The sequence below is a fragment of the Topomyia yanbarensis genome, chromosome 3 (genome assembly GCF_030247195.1).
Source record: "Topomyia yanbarensis strain Yona2022 chromosome 3, ASM3024719v1, whole genome shotgun sequence".
In the NCBI taxonomy this organism is placed as follows: Eukaryota; Metazoa; Arthropoda; class Insecta; order Diptera; family Culicidae; genus Topomyia; species Topomyia yanbarensis.
In genome coordinates this window covers 325,481,939-325,499,890 of record NC_080672.1, presented here as the reverse complement: position 1 = coordinate 325,499,890, position 17,952 = coordinate 325,481,939, and the positions used below count along the sequence as shown (strand labels likewise).

The following is a 17,952-nucleotide window of genomic DNA, read 5'->3' as shown; positions in this document are numbered from 1 at the left end:
GATGTCTCGCATAAGACCGAGTATTCGTGATGAGGAAAATTTTCTGATGGTGAAAACGGAGGTTAGACTTACGATAGTTACCTTTGTGGAATTCTACCATCTCAGGCATTCAGCGATCATTGCGTTCAACAAATTGGCCTAGGCTAAACCATTCATTTTGAATAATTTAAAACACTTAGTTGTGTGTGACAATGCTTTAATTAAGAGCTTGATATATATATATATATATATATATATATATATATATATATATATATATATATATATATATATATATATATATATATATATATATATATATATATATATATATATATATATATATATATATATATATATATATATATATATATATATATATATATATATATATATATATATATATATATATATATATATATATATATATATATATATATATATATATATATATATATATATATATATATATATATATATATATATATATATATATATATATATATATATATATATATATATATATATATATATATATATATATACAGGGACGGTGAGAAAATCAATGTTCGGTTACAAGATCGGATACCGCTTACTTGCGCTACATTTGGGAGAAATGCAGTACAACACATAATGCTATAGTACAATCAAGTACAAACTATTATGTTCTAGTTCTGTAAAAAACGGGCCATAATGGTTTACCTTGATCAGAAGCCGCTGAACACCAAAAATATTAAATTTGTGGCACTTGTTTAGATAATATTGACAACGGCAAAAGCTGCATCAAGTATCTCAAAACCTACAGCCAGTAAATTACTGAGGAAATTCACACTCGTAAAGACAACAAGCAAGGATGAACTCATCTGTTCGCGAACATAAAGGCAGCAAACACTATGAGGACATGAAAGGGTCCAATATCGATATAGATATGAACGACTCCCTTTACGTAGTTTGTGGAGGATAAAATATTTCGACGCCTTCACGTGCAGTGCCTAAGAGCTTGAGCGAGATGTGCTGTATAACCATTAAAACTAGTTTTAATAGCCGAGACGACAAGCTTTATTTTTGCGTCATTTTAACATAATATCATTTTTATTGACATTTAATTTTATTTTCATGCGAGGAATTCGTTCCGTAAACACTGCGCCTAAAATGTTGTGACTGGTTGAATCTATAAGTCCAATAAATTCAATTTCATATCTTTGGTAGAGTAGAATGCGGTCAAATAGGCATGAGGGTACAAGGTATTGGCTATTAATATAATATAGGGCTCTGCAAATAATGTAGAAATAATAAAGTCACATCATTGCAGAGGTTGCTCATTTTGTGTGAATTAGATACACGGTAGAGAACATCTTTGACGATAGTCATATCGGCTGTTGCCATGGATCAGCTGTATTAGTTACGGCGTCGTTTATGTTTTCGCGTGTTGTTCTGCGAAAACGCGTTCGGCCTTATTCTGCGCGGCGTGTGACGTGAGGTGACTAAACTCACCTCACTTTACGTGACTTTTTTCGCTCGATTCTAAGAATCGACTCGGGTGAGGTGAGATTCTCCATTGCGGTTAAATGGGCGTCTCACGTCACCCGAAGTGACTCTTCAGAATTGGGTGAGAAAAGTCACGTAGAGTGAGGTGAGATTAGTCTCGGAATTAACAACTTCAATTACACACTCTGGCGACGACGAGGACACCGAAGAAGGCATTCACAAGTACAAAGTACTGCCGAAAGAACATGTTTTTTCATCATTTCCTTTCGCAGTTTCATGATTTTTCACATCATTTGCAACATCTCATTTTCTTGCCTGAATGACGTCAATTCAATTTTTAAATAACCTGCAGTACTAATTCCCTTAAAAGTTGAACCGGTGATTTTCTAGGCGTGTATATTGTTTAATTTAACCTCGAATATAGAGTGACCTATCGTACCCCCAGATTTTAAAAACATCGAAAAAAGTACCTTCGTCTTATTGGATTTAGCTTGAAAAATATTTAGCCAGGCGTAAAACCATTATTGACAAAACGTTGCCAGATTTATAACATTTCCAACGAGTGCTTGTCAGTCAAAATCAGTGCAAAAATACCATCGCACGAGCTTGCCAAAGAAAACTGATCTACTTGACCACACTCTACTCTATATGGCAGTCTCTTGATCTATTTTTGCTCGTTTTGGAATAAAATGAGAGAGATGATCAGAAATCACGGAGGAGAAAAAGAGAATCAGCTAATCTAAGTCGCCTTAAGAGCATTTATTCCATCTTTTATATGCCTTCAGAACGAGTGCTGTCGGAATTGCGCTCTAATCCACTCAATTCGGTGTGAAAACAATGGCAAAGAGGCGAATGGCCTTAAGGTTAAACAGGTTAAACGTCTATAATAAAAAAAGTTTCCTAAATTTTGGTAAAACAAACCTGTAATCAAAAAGCATTATAGTTTTTCTTCAAGAATTCATGGGTCTTTTCCAATCTCAATGATTGTAAAAAAACTGAATAAAAAATTAACTAATTACTGAGCAGATTGTGTCAACATATTTGATTTTTCTTAGATAGTGAAACTGCATAGCAAATCCAACTGCTAGAAGGAGCTAGACAGTAAACCATGCATACTGAGGCTGACAAAATTTTTGCAAAAGATTCACAAGAATCGGTTAAATTGCAGTAATTTGAAAATAGAGAAATCTAAAAGAAAGTCTCTTCGGCACAGGGGAAGGAAGTGCGATGTGTTCTTTTTGATTTGTCGGAAGCAAGTCTGCTGCTAAAATTAAAGAACTCACCCATATTTATAGTTTCTAGTTATTTTAGTGGTGTCATCAATGTTACATTTAACAAAACTTACGTGAATTAGAAGATAACAGTAATCATTACTTAGTGATTAGTGAACAGTCTTTTAATAGATAAAATTCTGGATTAATGGACTGACACATATTTTTTGTATTGTTCAAAAATTCATGAATTCTGAAATAAATCCTATAAGCTTTGTGTGCTCAAATATAATATTTGCTTAATCAAGGTAATCTTATCGAGTCCCAATGGTTTTGCAAGATTGTAAGTCGAATGTTCTAATTTATGCATTGTAGAGAAATGATTAGGTTTTTTGCGCACACTTCACATGTTAACAAGCAACTGGTGTGCCTTTTGCCGTAGTTTCAAGGATCAAATTGCCTAGAAAAAATCAGCCTGTCTAATGATATAAATAGATAAATTATTAGTTGCTCGCACTTGTCTGATAATATTGCCGACAATAGTCTTTAATGTATTATATTATTGAAAATAATATAAATAAACCATTTCTACAAATCGCCTGCCCGATCAGAAGACTGGTAGCGAATTTCGACATTCTCTTGTATTTGTATTTAAATAATTGAAGTCCAACTGACACTGAGTCTTAATGAAGTAAACTAAAAAGAAATGACCTAATATGGCAACAAACTGTTACGAAAATGTATGACGAAGTCGAAGATGTCGATATAATCGTTGAAGAGACGGGTCATTTCCAATATCGGTCTGTTGGCAGCTTAGTTAGTGTTGCGTTGCAGCAGTGTTCGAGGACGGAGCACACGGGTTGGTGCGTATAGGTTAATTTGTGATAGGAGATCGGGAAAATCATATTCAGTCAGAAGAAACTACACGACACGAAGGTAGCCTGCGACGCGTGTGTACGATATTCTAACGTATGGAATCCTAATAATCGACAACGGCCTTCGTATGTTCGCAGGTTTAGCGGATCGTTCGAAGGCAATTGACGTAACGCATATCGTATGAACAGCTTTAATTCTTTGGCTCCAATTTGCATGATAGGGGCACCCACTAGACGACGTTTGCATATTTCAACGGTAAAAATTGTAACTTGTAAATTAATAATAAAAAATCAATTCAAAAGCAATAATTCGTCGCTATACTATAGCCTTTCTTGTATCAGATAACATATTGTCTACTGCCTTAGTTTTGGAACTGCTTTCACTAATAACTTTTTAAAATTAAATTCAGTTTCCAGTTAACACCTTCATGCAAAATGTTTTAAGATCCTCCCGAAACAAAATCCTGGCTACGGGCCTGCCATAATAAATGAGGTGAAACAACGCTTCTACATTCCCCGTTTGAAAGTCCGCTACAAATCAGTACGCAACAGCTGCCAGTTCTGTAACAATGAACAAATACATACACATTATTAGCCCTAGTCATTGTTATCGATTATCATTATACAATAGGGTGGGACAAAAATTAGATTCCTGCTCCGAGCAACTTTTTGGGTTATATTTGGGTCCATAAACAAACGTGCACATTCTTAGCATGATCAGTGAAACTATATTTTTGCGCCCATGGTTTAATGTTTACATGGGAATTCGTATGGAAAAATAGATTTTCACAAATTAATTCCTCCAGGAGTCTCCCATTACATTCTAAAAATAAATCGATATGTGATTTTAGTAGGAAATTTGACAGTGAAACAATGTCTCGAAGACCGCGAAACGATCTGACGCTTGTGAAAAATGTTATTAAGCAGAAACCGATTGATGGTCTGATGATTGATAAAATATTCATTGTTTCTAGCACCACTGCTGTTGGTTTTCGCATCATACACGCAACCATAAAATAACCTACAGAATAAGTTCTTTTAACTTAAATTTAGGTACTTTTGAGCTGTACGTAGCTTTCGCATTTATTAGTGTTGTCAAAAACAAAACGAGATATTCGACTCAGTCGAGGTCTTCCGTGCAGTAAGGTACTTTTAAGTTGGTTGGTGTATACTCAAAATTAGGTAAATTCAACTTAAATTTAAGTAAATTAAACTCAAGGTTGAGTTATTATTTTTGCCGTAGTTCAATGGAAACTACCTTCAACACGGTTTACCTAATTTTACCTTCCCGCACGATACCACGAAATTGAGTCAAAAGTACTGAATTTTAGGTAGTTTTTCGGTGGCGTGTACGCAATGTTCTTTGACATTCTCTTATTGAGTCCAACTCAATGATCTGAGTTGTTTTGTCACTTCGCATTATACTATGTTGCGTTTCGGCTTCGCCTCATCAGAAACCGACACTAACGTATTGTCGGAATAGATTAGCGCCGGCTTGACGCAAATCCCTTAAAACTAAAACACACTATGTGTTTCAATCAAACGACTGATCAAACGTGATGTCCCGTTAGAGCAGAAGTTCTGTTTATGCCGATGAGACACAAGTGAAGCCGAAACTTGTCTTGGCTTAGCAGGCCTATGCGAAAGCACTATGCTATATTTCACCCTAAGGAGGAAAATTTGGTAAAAACCAAAATTTCTCACTAGGGTGAAAATTTGTTGGTATAAACCAGTCTTTGTACAGGAGGGCACAAATCCTTATTTCATACTATGTTGCGTTTCGGCTTCGCCTCATCAGAAACCGACACTAACGTATTGTCGGAATAGATTAGCGCCGGCTTGACGCAAATCCCTTAAAACTAAAACACACTATGTGTTTCAATCAAACGACTGATCAAACGTGATGTCCCGTTAGAGCAGAAGTTCTGTTTATGCCGATGAGACACAAGTGAAGCCGAAACTTGTCTTGGCTTAGCAGGCCTATGCGAAAGCACTATGCTATATTTCACCCTAAGGAGGAAAATTTGGTAAAAACCAAAATTTCTCACTAGGGTGAAAATTTGTTGGTATAAACCAGTCTTTGTACAGGAGGGCACAAATCCTTATTTCATACTATGTTGCGTTTCGGCTTCGCCTCATCAGAAACCGACACTAACGTATTGTCGGAATAGATTAGCGCCGGCTTGACGCAAATCCCTTAAAACTAAAACACACTATGTGTTTCAATCAAACGACTGATCAAACGTGATGTCCCGTTAGAGCAGAAGTTCTGTTTATGCCGATGAGACACAAGTGAAGCCGAAACTTGTCTTGGCTTAGCAGGCCTATGCGAAAGCACTATGCTATATTTCACCCTAAGGAGGAAAATTTGGTAAAAACCAAAATTTCTCACTAGGGTGAAAATTTGTTGGTATAAACCAGTCTTTGTACAGGAGGGCACAAATCCTTATTTCATACTATGTTGCGTTTCGGCTTCGCCTCATCAGAAACCGACACTAACGTATTGTCGGAATAGATTAGCGCCGGCTTGACGCAAATCCCTTAAAACTAAAACACACTATGTGTTTCAATCAAACGACTGATCAAACGTGATGTCCCGTTAGAGCAGAAGTTCTGTTTATGCCGATGAGACACAAGTGAAGCCGAAACTTGTCTTGGCTTAGCAGGCCTATGCGAAAGCACTATGCTATATTTCACCCTAAGGAGGAAAATTTGGTAAAAACCAAAATTTCTCACTAGGGTGAAAATTTGTTGGTATAAACCAGTCTTTGTACAGGAGGGCACAAATCCTTATTTCATACTATGTTGCGTTTCGGCTTCGCCTCATCAGAAACCGACACTAACGTATTGTCGGAATAGATTAGCGCCGGCTTGACGCAAATCCCTTAAAACTAAAACACACTATGTGTTTCAATCAAACGACTGATCAAACGTGATGTCCCGTTAGAGCAGAAGTTCTGTTTATGCCGATGAGACACAAGTGAAGCCGAAACTTGTCTTGGCTTAGCAGGCCTATGCGAAAGCACTATGCTATATTTCACCCTAAGGAGGAAAATTTGGTAAAAACCAAAATTTCTCACTAGGGTGAAAATTTGTTGGTATAAACCAGTCTTTGTACAGGAGGGCACAAATCCTTATTTCATACTATGTTGCGTTTCGGCTTCGCCTCATCAGAAACCGACACTAACGTATTGTCGGAATAGATTAGCGCCGGCTTGACGCAAATCCCTTAAAACTAAAACACACTATGTGTTTCAATCAAACGACTGATCAAACGTGATGTCCCGTTAGAGCAGAAGTTCTGTTTATGCCGATGAGACACAAGTGAAGCCGAAACTTGTCTTGGCTTAGCAGGCCTATGCGAAAGCACTATGCTATATTTCACCCTAAGGAGGAAAATTTGGTAAAAACCAAAATTTCTCACTAGGGTGAAAATTTGTTGGTATAAACCAGTCTTTGTACAGGAGGGCACAAATCCTTATTTCATACTATGTTGCGTTTCGGCTTCGCCTCATCAGAAACCGACACTAACGTATTGTCGGAATAGATTAGCGCCGGCTTGACGCAAATCCCTTAAAACTAAAACACACTATGTGTTTCAATCAAACGACTGATCAAACGTGATGTCCCGTTAGAGCAGAAGTTCTGTTTATGCCGATGAGACACAAGTGAAGCCGAAACTTGTCTTGGCTTAGCAGGCCTATGCGAAAGCACTATGCTATATTTCACCCTAAGGAGGAAAATTTGGTAAAAACCAAAATTTCTCACTAGGGTGAAAATTTGTTGGTATAAACCAGTCTTTGTACAGGAGGGCACAAATCCTTATTTCATACTATGTTGCGTTTCGGCTTCGCCTCATCAGAAACCGACACTAACGTATTGTCGGAATAGCACATTGAAACACATAGTGTGTTTTAGTTTTAAGGGATTTGCGTCAAGCCGGCGCTAATCTATTCCGACAATACGTTAGTGTCGGTTTCTGATGAGGCGAAGCCGAAACGCAACATAGCATGAAATAAGGATTTGTGCCCTCCTGTACAAAGACTGGTTTATACCAACAAATTTTCACCCTAGTGAGAAATTTTGGTTTTTACCAAATTTTCCTCCTTAGGGTGAAATATAGCATAGTGCTTTCGCATAGGCCTGCTAAGCCAAGACAAGTTTCGGCTTCACTTGTGTCTCATCGGCATAAACAGAACTTCTGCTCTAACGGGACATCACGTTTGATCAGTCGTTTGATTGAAACACATAGTGTGTTTTAGTTTTAAGGGATTTGCGTCAAGCCGGCGCTAATCTATTCCGACAATACGTTAGTGTCGGTTTCTGATGAGGCGAAGCCGAAACGCAACATAGTATGAAATAAGGATTTGTGCCCTCCTGTACAAAGACTGGTTTATACCAACAAATTTTCACCCTAGTGAGAAATTTTGGTTTTTACCAAATTTTCCTCCTTAGGGTGAAATATAGCATAGTACTTCGCATTAAGTTTTGGGCAAAGAGAATAGGGAAAGAGACGAAGAGTGAAAATCAGTCAAAACGGCAACACGCCCTTTATGATGATTTCAACACTAGAATTTTGGCAACCGCTTCTATAGGCAGCACTTTAAATGACTCCTATTATATTTTGAAAACAAACCGTATGTCGATCGATGGATTTGTTTATCAAACGATGTGCATTTCGAAACAAAGAGATGAAATAATTCTAAAGCTTATTTTTACTCATACATATACTCTAGAATGCACCTTACAATCACGATTGAACTAAATTCTGATGAAAATTCAAATTTCTTTTTTGATAGAAGTACAATACTTATCTCCTCCAACTCAGGCATGAGTAATGTTTATTTACATTGCACGATTGGTCTGCTCAATAAGGTATTTTTGGCTTCACACTATTCGTCTCTTTCCCTATTCTCTTTGGTTTTGGGAATAAAATGAAACTGCACGCTCATTCAAAACTACTCAAAATTTGAGTTCAGAGCACTCAATTTCAAAAATAGAGGCAGTTTGTCAAAAAATGAGTTTCAATTTGAGTAGAATTAACTCAACTGGTGAGTAACCATTAAATTTTTAAAGCTTCGGGTGAAAAAATAGTTATTCTCAAGTAAAAGATGGCGTTTAACGCCGATTAAAACCATTATAAAAGATCATGCCTCGGAACTAGTAGCTGTAGAGTCTACGCGGAACATTCAGGAAACTAAAAGGTAGGTTTCTCTGAGTTTTGTTTTTATTCAAATCTAAATTTCTTTCTTGTTTTTATAGTTTAAGCCATTACTACGAAGTGCCGATTGGCATGAAAGAGATGTCCAAAACGTCGTCGGATTATATTTCCAGACATCGCTAGCGCCTGGAGGTACAGGTAAATGATAATTGAAGTATCGATATCATTCTTTAATAATAATAAGAAAAATACTAAATGATTATTTTTCACATTTGATTTTTGAGTAAAATGTACTCAAATTTGACATTTGCATCCCCAACTCAAAACTGAGTAAATGAGACAAACTCATTTTTTGACTACGTTCACTTTTTATGAAATAGAGTGGCCAGCCACTCAAATTTGAGTTGCTATGAATGAGCGTGTGTAAATAATTCGACCGTCAGCAGCAGTGATGCTATGGAAATAGACTTTTTTTATCAATCATTAGACCATCAATCGGTTTCTGCTTAATAACTTTTTCCACAAGCGTCAGATCGTTTCGCAGTCTTCGAGACATTGTTTCACTGTTAAATTTTCTACTAAAACCACATATCGATTTACTTTTAGGATGTAATGGGAGACTCCTGGAGGAATTAATTTGTGACAATAAATTTTCTCATACGAATTCCCATGTAAACTTTAAACCATGGGCGAAAAAATATATTTTCACCGATCGAGCTAAGAATTTGCATGATTGTTTTAGGACCCAAATGTAACCAAAAAAGTTGCTCGGATCAAAATTTTATTTTTTTCATATAACCGTGTCCCACTCTATTATACATCCCAATTTACTAATAAATAAAATGGTTAATTAATTTCATAATCAAAATATTCTATATTTAGAAGTGTAGTTCTACGTCAACAGTTCGTACAATCCCATTGGTCTGCACCTTGATTTTTTTTTGTATTTTAGCAATGACAGGATGCACTTTGAAGTATATAGATTTGTTTACTTACCTCTGATAGTCTTTCAGGGAGTGTAATAGAAGTTTCTTTCTGCATAGAAATTATTTCGATATATTGTTTAAATTTATTTCCACTAACTCTACTAACGGTTTTGGTAAATTGTATCACTATATTCTAGACTCTACCATTATTTCTACTGTGTATAGTAATATCCATTCCATTGTAACTGTAACATTCGCTTACATCCAGCATATATGCTAACTTGCTTATAATTCTCCCTACGTCATTAAAACACTCCAGTTAAGTAGGTACTCTAGTCCCCTAGCCTCATATAAAGAATAAAGTTCCTAGAGATAGTTTCGGTGTCTACCAGCTGGCTGAATTCCATTTATTTTGATTCATTTGCTGCCTCCCTCGTTACACATTAATGGTAAAGTCAAAGAAGATTTGGCATACTATTTTTACGTCGCATCAGTGCTGGCGAAAGTGGACTGTCTAGCATCTGAGTCCGTGGAACGTAAATAGAAACGAATTGTATTGAACAAGAGTAGATATGCGAAGAACTATTTTGCAACGGTCAAGGAAAAGGTTAGGTCAGAAAAATAGTCACTTGTTTCTTCACTTCTATCATAATAGACTCTTACTATTCGGTTTTATAAAACGGGCAACTTTCAGATAAAATCCTGTTTTTTTGCAATAATCACGCATTCGCAAACAAATCTCTCTTTAACTGCTTCGAGATATCTGAGTATCTAACTTTGTGCCAAAATCTGAACTGCACCTTACGTAGTGTAACATTCTGCTCATTTCCTTCTGTTTGTAATGCTTAACGATTCCGGAATACGAACTGCACCTATGTTTAGGACTAATCTAAAAAGTTTGATTTGATTATTTGGTAATGCTTCTTTTGATCGATTACTTATCAACATGTATCTTTTGGTATTTCTTATCTTATACGAGAATATGGTGTAGTCTATCATCGTAATTGGGTTCTTCTGTCAATTTTTGTTCAATAGTTATAAGTAGTGTTGGGTTCGGAATAGCGATTGGTTGACGTACCATTCGTATGGTAAAAACCAATGTTCTTACAGCTGAACCAGACAACTGTTCTTTTAATGAAGTGTTATTTTGATCTGATCGTTTTTTCAGTATTCGGCTACAAAGTTGATTTTCTGTTGGTTAATAAGTATATTCCACTCCTATTGCTATACGGCCTGTTTATTGGTTAAAATGAGTTACGAAACTTTTTGTTTTTTTTTTGTAAGAAATTGGTGTCTTTTACATATATCGGTGTACTCTAGCAATGGTTGTTTACTTGTTGGTTAATGGTTGAAATTAACTTTTTTTAAAGATTTGCTGAAGGTTTACTTCAGGTATTTTGCTTTAATTGACTTTAGCAGCATAGAACCATCGTAAATGTCATGCTAGAAACATTTTTATTTGAAGTTACAATAATTTTATTTGTTTTTCGCCAACACAATCAATAGTTTATGAAGGTCGCAAGACAAATTTAATTCTCTCTGTAAAACTATTAAATTATTCTGAAAACCGAATGGTAACAATTTCAAAATACGACGGGGTGAGGCCGTAGAACAGATCTATCAGCAGAAAATATTAAATTATGCGTTGCGACCTCGTCTCATCAGAATTCGACAGTAACTTAGTGACAAGACTAAGCTAGCGCTGGGGTAACGCTAACTTCACAAAACAGCACCTAATCAGAGCTCCTTTCTTGCGGGGCTTGCTGAGAAACACACATAGTGTTTTCGTTTGTTGGTGCTAGCGTTGATTCGTTGCTAGCTTAGTGCTGTCACTAAGTTAGTGTCGGATTCTGATGAGACGAAGTCAAAACGCAAATTCCATAACTAATTTAGTTGTAGGTATTTTCTCTTTAGTGTATAAAAAAGAGTTTTACCTAATTTTTCTCCACTAAAGAGAAATATAGCATAGAAAACAATACTTCACATCTGCTAAGAGTTTTCTTGAACGCAAATGAATAGAGTTGCTAAAAGGTATTGGTGATTCCAACAGACCAATTCATGCTTTAGCATCGTAACATAACAATATGAGTTTCATTTAATCTGGTCGTTACTATATTCTCATATCCTGCATTTTTTATTGCTAATCTTCAGCACAAATACGATTCTTTTTTATTTTCTATCCCTGTTCATTCACTTTAAAACCTCTACTCTAGCTACTGTCGTATAGTGTTTACGTTTAATATCCATTCCATTATACATATCGTATTATTGATTCCCAATGTTTTGATTGATCTACCTTTTAATGTGTTACTTCACATGTTTACGTCTAAAAATTCCGATTTGGTTTTGTCGCATTATATAAAGTTTAGTTTAAATCAGTCTCATTCATAAAATTATATTTGATCGTTTGTTTATTCTCTAACACAGAAAAAGACAGGACAGAACCTAATATATAAGCTATAAGTGGTAAGTGTAAAGAAGAAATTTCCGAAAACCTAACTAACCCACCACGATTGAATCAACAGCCGGCAGTGAAGATCATTATTTAACAATAATTGGTATCGGTATATGGTTTGAGATTTACGTCTGCCGGTAAATAGGTAACATTAAACACATACAGCAAAATTTGTAATTTTGTTGACCCTGTACCAATTTTGTGTGGTTATTATACGTTTCACATCCTTTTTGTTTGTAGCTCTAGAACAAGTATATAGCAATACCATAACGTTTCTAACAGATTTTAACTTAGGCTCAGTCATTTTCAATTTGGTATTTCTTATGCTAATTTTTTTTTTGATACTACAACTGTTTATCTGTAGCGGGCTCTACTGTCTGCAGCGCCAGTACTCACGCGTAAATCCAATCGCAATCCATCTACATACTACTAATCGATGTAGTACCATTACGTAATATTGTAATGCGACCCGAAATTCAAACAGCTAGCTGAAATATTTTAACCCGGCGACGAGTAAAAACTTTTCGATAAACAATTCCGAATCCAGTACAGCGATGTGGGCGGCCCGTCCGATCAGGGCGTTAGCCGTATGGGGCAGGGCGTGGTGTACGTCAAATCGAGCCAGCGTCAAATCCGGACGGGCTAGCATTGGGGATATAATGTTGTTAACCATTTCACTGAAATGGTATGATGTTGGTTAGCGATATATAGTTTGTATTTCGAGGAATGCTCACCGATATACGACGCCCAGATTGGATTGATCGCGAACGGCTGCCTTGCAGAGTTCAAGCCGAGCTGAGTGGGGAGGAACGTAGCGATCTTGCGACGATCCGCACAGAAGAACATTCCTAAAGTGATGCAGCGTACTTCGTTGACTCAGCCGGAATAGGAAACTCTGTCGCATATCGGGTGCATCCCGCAGGCAAAGTTGCAGCAGTGAGCCACTCTTCTTCCATTTTTGCATGAACCACATACCTGCAATAAAAGTTGTTAAGTTGGTACTTGTTTGGTGTATGTTCTGAGGGGATGGTGGACAACAAAGGAATTCGCACGGCAGCTAGTCAAGTGACATCTTTAGAGGGTTGGCTTGTTCTACAAGATGACCGAAAAAAAAAACATCTCGTTAGCATTGCGAAAAATACTGTAAAATTTGTATCCGATCTTTTCGGGTCGATGTTTGACAACATCGATCTTTTTGATTCGAAAAAATCTTTCACAATTCCCATTGAAACCGATCTTTCCCGTTTCGATGTTTGACAACAACATTTAATGAAAAAGAACGATGTAGAAAAATCGATTTTATTTTTCAAAGTGCCCCCGACTAGGATATGGCGGGGCAAGGCAATGTTGGGCTCTGCTAAAGCTCTATAAAAACCATACAAATCTGAAAGCAGCACTAGGTTTTATCTAAGATATTAGCATAAGGTACCCTCACCCAACTTGAGTGGCAACCGGCACATAAGGATCGACACCAGTAGGATCCTAATTACGGTATACTGGGTGACACTTCCCCGAAACGGCGAGTGGGTTAATGGTTCTGGCTACCCTCCGTCACGTTAAAACCTTGGTAAGTCTCCTAGTATGTTCGAACCCCGGCACCTTAGCCTTCGGCTGAACACGCCGAAACGACACCGAGGACCACGGTGATAGTGAAAGCAGAACTCTACGAGAGGTCGAAGGGTGATCGGTGTTCCCGATATGTGAAAAAGAGTAAGAGAAACACCTGGAGAAGAAGAGGAACCGAAGAAGGTCGGTGAATCACAGCGAAACAATCGACAAATGGAGAGTGAACGGCGAAAGTTGGAAGAGAGGAGAAAAGAATTGGGAAGACGCTCTAGTCGTCAAAGCAAACGACGTTCGCTGCGATCCTCAAAATGGTGAGAGATGATCCTAGGCTGAAGGGGCTGGGGAAGAACGTAGTAAGAACTAGGCGCACTCAGAAGGGCGAGATGCTGTTCGAGCTAAAGAAAGATCCGTTGATCAGGGTCTATCGGGAACTCGTGGCAGAAGCGATAGGAGGAGAAGCGAACGCGAGAATTTGAATTTAAGAAGCAGTGGTCGAGTGCAGGAATCTGGACGAGATCACAACGGAAGATGAAGTAAGGAGTGTGATTATAGAGCAATGTAACCTGAAGAAGGAGCAGATGTCAATCTGGTTAAGGAAGGCGTTCAGTGGCACACAGACAGAAGCGATACGTTTATCACCAACCGCAGCCAACCAGTTTATGTCGACCGGTAAGATCAAAGTCTGATATGGTCAGTGTGCTCGTTACAATCGATACCTAGTGCCACTAAACAAACGGAAAGGTGTTTCAGGTGCCTGTGTTTCGGCCATCAGGCAAGAAACTGTGAATCTGTGCAGAAATTGTGGGGACACAGGAACACGTTGCTAATGACTGCACGAAGCAACCGAAGTACTTGCTCTGCACAAATGAGGGCAGAAAGGACCAGATGACGGGTGGCTTATTATGTCCAGAGTATAAAAAGGCAGAGCCTGGTCAATGATGATGGAGATAACTCAGCTTAATCTCAATCATTGCGACAGTGCACAGCAACTGTTGTAGTAGTCAACAACAGAAACGAAGTGCGGCATGTCAATTGGTACAGAACCGTATCGTGTTCCTCCCGATAACGGTAACTGGGTGGTGTATAGTGCAGGGATTATGGCAATCCAAGTGATGGGCGGTTTCTCTGCCTAAGAGGTGGTAGATGGTACACACGAAGGCTTCGTGATCGCCTCATGGTCCGATGATCTGTCGGAAACATTAGCGAGGGCGTGTGACGTAACAATGCCGAAGAAAATGGAGCCGAGGAGCTGCAGGCGTCCGGCATATTGGTGGAACGAAAGGCTCAGCATGCTTCGTGCTGCCTGTCCGAAAGCTGGAAGACGTGTTCGGAATGCGAGATCTGAAGCTACAAGAAGCTGTGCGGAGATGTAGACGGTAACCCCTGGGGCAACACTTACCGTGAAGAGATCGCCAAGATCAAGGGTCCAACTTCGCCAGCTGAAATGTGTGCTGACAAATTGAAAATTACCGTGGAGGGTATTTTCCTGAAGCTCGACCTAACTGCATGGCCGTGTGGCGTTTCCGGACATGTTCAGGCTAGTGACGTGAAGAACGCATTGAACAGCGCAAGCTGGGTGGCTATCGCCGTAGCGCTGCACAGAATGCGGGTTCCGAACTATTTGTGCAAGGATTTGAGAAGTTACTTTCAGAACCGAGTACTGGTGTACGAGACGAACATGAGGTTGACTAGGGCCTCGGCTGGAGTACCTGAGGGCTCCATACTCCATACAAACATTGCAACTGCCCAGGGGAGTCGAGATCGTTGGCTTTGCAGATGACATCCTGACGATAACCGGTAAGACCCTCGATGAAGTGGAGATGTTGACGTTAGACAATATGCATCGTGGATGCCTGGATGGTTGATGCAGTTGGCTCACTACAAGACGGAGGTAGTGCTGGTCAGCAACCAAAAAAAATTCAGTGTCGTGATCCGTGTCGGCAGACACTCAATCCCATCGATGCGTGCGCAAAGGCTCCTGGGTGTGATAGTCGACGATCGGCTAAATTACAACAGTCTTGTCGACTATGTACGCGAGAAGGCGGCGAAGACAACTAACGCATTGGCTATGGTCACCCCGAACATCGAAGGAACAAGATGTACTACGAGACGTTTCCTGGCGTATATCTCATCCTTGAAACTGAGGTATGGCGTAGCGGCCTGGGTTGCTGCACTGAACTCAATGCGGAACCAGACGAAGTTGACAAGCACGTTTCGCCTAATCGGTCTTCGTGTCGCGAGTACGCACAGAACGATATTGCAAGGGGACTGGTCCGAGCGGACTCATTGGCTAAGGGGCAGCAGGAGTGGGACAACGCGGAGAAAGGTAGGTGGACCCACCGAATCATCCCAAATGTATCGGCTTGGGTGCATATGAAGCATGGAGAGGTGAACTTCAATTTGACGCAGTTTTAGTCCGGGCACGGAAGCTTCCAAAAGTACTTGCATCGATTTGGACATGCTTCGTCGCCCCTTTGCCCGGAGTGCGTGGACGTGCAAGAGATGCGAAACACGCGGTTTTCGAATGCACTACGTTCGAAGCAGTTCGTAGGGGTATGCCTGGTGTGACAGTTGACAGTAGCATCGAAGAGATGTGCCACGACGAGCATAACTGGGACACTGCTAACAGAGCGGTTACGAGTATATTCTCCAAGCCGCAGAGGAAGTGGCGAAGGGGCCAACAAAGTAGCGCCATTGGTTAGAAAGTCGCCACAAATCTGGTTTCGAGAGAAACTCTTTCATCGGGGAACGCTCTGTCGGTTTATACTAGGTCCACCGCCGGGGACCCGATGAGAATTATGCGACGTATCACCGGGTTCAGAGCGCCAGTGAACCGGAATCGCCGGACTAACCTCGACACCCTACCGGGTTGCTCGTGAGCAGGCTAGGTCCACAATCAGGGATTAGACCGAGTAAACCGCGTCGAATGGCTAGCAGCTACGCTCCACTCGGAATCGCTGGATGTACCTCAACACCTACTGGCTGGTCTGTTGACTAGGCTAGATCCACCGCAGGGATTGATTTGCTCACGGAAACGAACCTTGGTATCGGGAGAAATCTACCGCTCGGTTTCGGCAGAACCTCTCTCGCGGGCGAATTCTCCATCGGAGTAGGCTAGATCTATCGTCGGGGACTAGATCGTGTAGTTCGCGAACAAGATTTTAGTAAAGTCGTGTGCTGAATAGTTACCACGAAAGTGTGGTTAATGGAACGAGATAGAAACCAAAGGGCCTAAAGGAGTTTCGGTGCTACATGATACCGGACAGGGAGCCAAAGGTTTCAAGAACTTGGGGTGCTAATACCAAATACGAATCGTTATCGGGAGAACTTTCTTCGCCGGGGATCTCTCTGTTGGCGTAAGTTAGATTCACCGCCGGGAACTAGACCGAGTAGACCGCGACGAGAAACCAACAGTCGCGGGGCGTCGGGGCTCTAGCGAATTGGACGCTCTGCTCCAGCGGATTCGCCGAACCGACATCGACATCTGGTTGATTGGCTCGGCTTCGGGAGAATTTCTCCCGCCGGGGAATTCTCCGTTGGAGTTGGCTAGGTCCATCGTAGGGGACTAGATGGAGTAGTTCGCGACCAAGTCGGGAGCTTAACGAGTAAGTGGTGATGAATGGTACGAGAAGAGAGTTGCGGTGCTGAATGGCTCAAGGAAGACGAAGGGCTCGGTAAATTAGACAATCTGAAGTTCCCCTTCGTATGGGAAGAGCACTAAGTTTAGTGGTGAGTCAAGGAGTGGTACTGTAACTCTACTGAAGAATCTAACTACCAAGTAGTTGAATTAAAGTTGCAGCTATGCACATTAAAAATCCTCCCAGAAGTAATGCTAAGGTAGTGCGAGGAGGAATCAGGTTCTGGGCAAGAGCAGTGGTTTTTAGCGGGTCTGGTGGCAGCCCTACTCGTTCCCTGAGACGTTAGTGTTTTGTACCCTTTTCCTGCATTATCAGGCACCCCACCGGGAAGCCCGTGAGTAGGCTAGATCTATCGCTTGATACTAGATTGAGTAGCTCACATCGAAGTACCTATGGCGGGCCTTGGCAGATCTAGGAAATACGATATGGTGAGAAATTCCGCCGCCGAAAAATTCTCAATTGGAGCAGGGTAGATTCAATGCCGGAGACAACCCGAGTTAATAGCGTCAAAGCTGGGAGTTATATGGCTCGGAGAGACGCGCATCGGTGTAGGAAGTAATTCCGTAACCGGGGATCTCTCAATCGGAGTGTGGAGTATGGTAGGTGCCCAGTAGATCGCGACAAAACCGCAAGCTGGCTCACGGAAACGAGAA

The 17,952-nt window shown here is 40.0% G+C and overlaps 1 protein-coding gene across 14 annotated transcripts in view; it reads right to left on the bottom strand.

The window, feature by feature from the left end:
- Positions 1-9,769: 9,769 nt before the first annotated feature.
- LOC131693637 (uncharacterized) overlaps positions 9,770-17,952 on the bottom strand; it is a 168,966-nt gene continuing 160,783 nt past the window's right edge. For all 14 annotated transcript variants that reach the window (XM_058981615.1, XM_058981613.1, XM_058981607.1 and 11 more), the window contains 2 exons: positions 12,830-13,070; positions 9,770-12,772 (listed from right to left, as the gene is read on the bottom strand). In XM_058981615.1, coding sequence (XP_058837598.1) covers positions 12,580-12,772; positions 12,830-13,070 — 434 coding nt within the window. In that variant the 3' untranslated portion in view covers positions 9,770-12,579. The remainder of the gene's footprint in view (positions 12,773-12,829; positions 13,071-17,952) is intronic.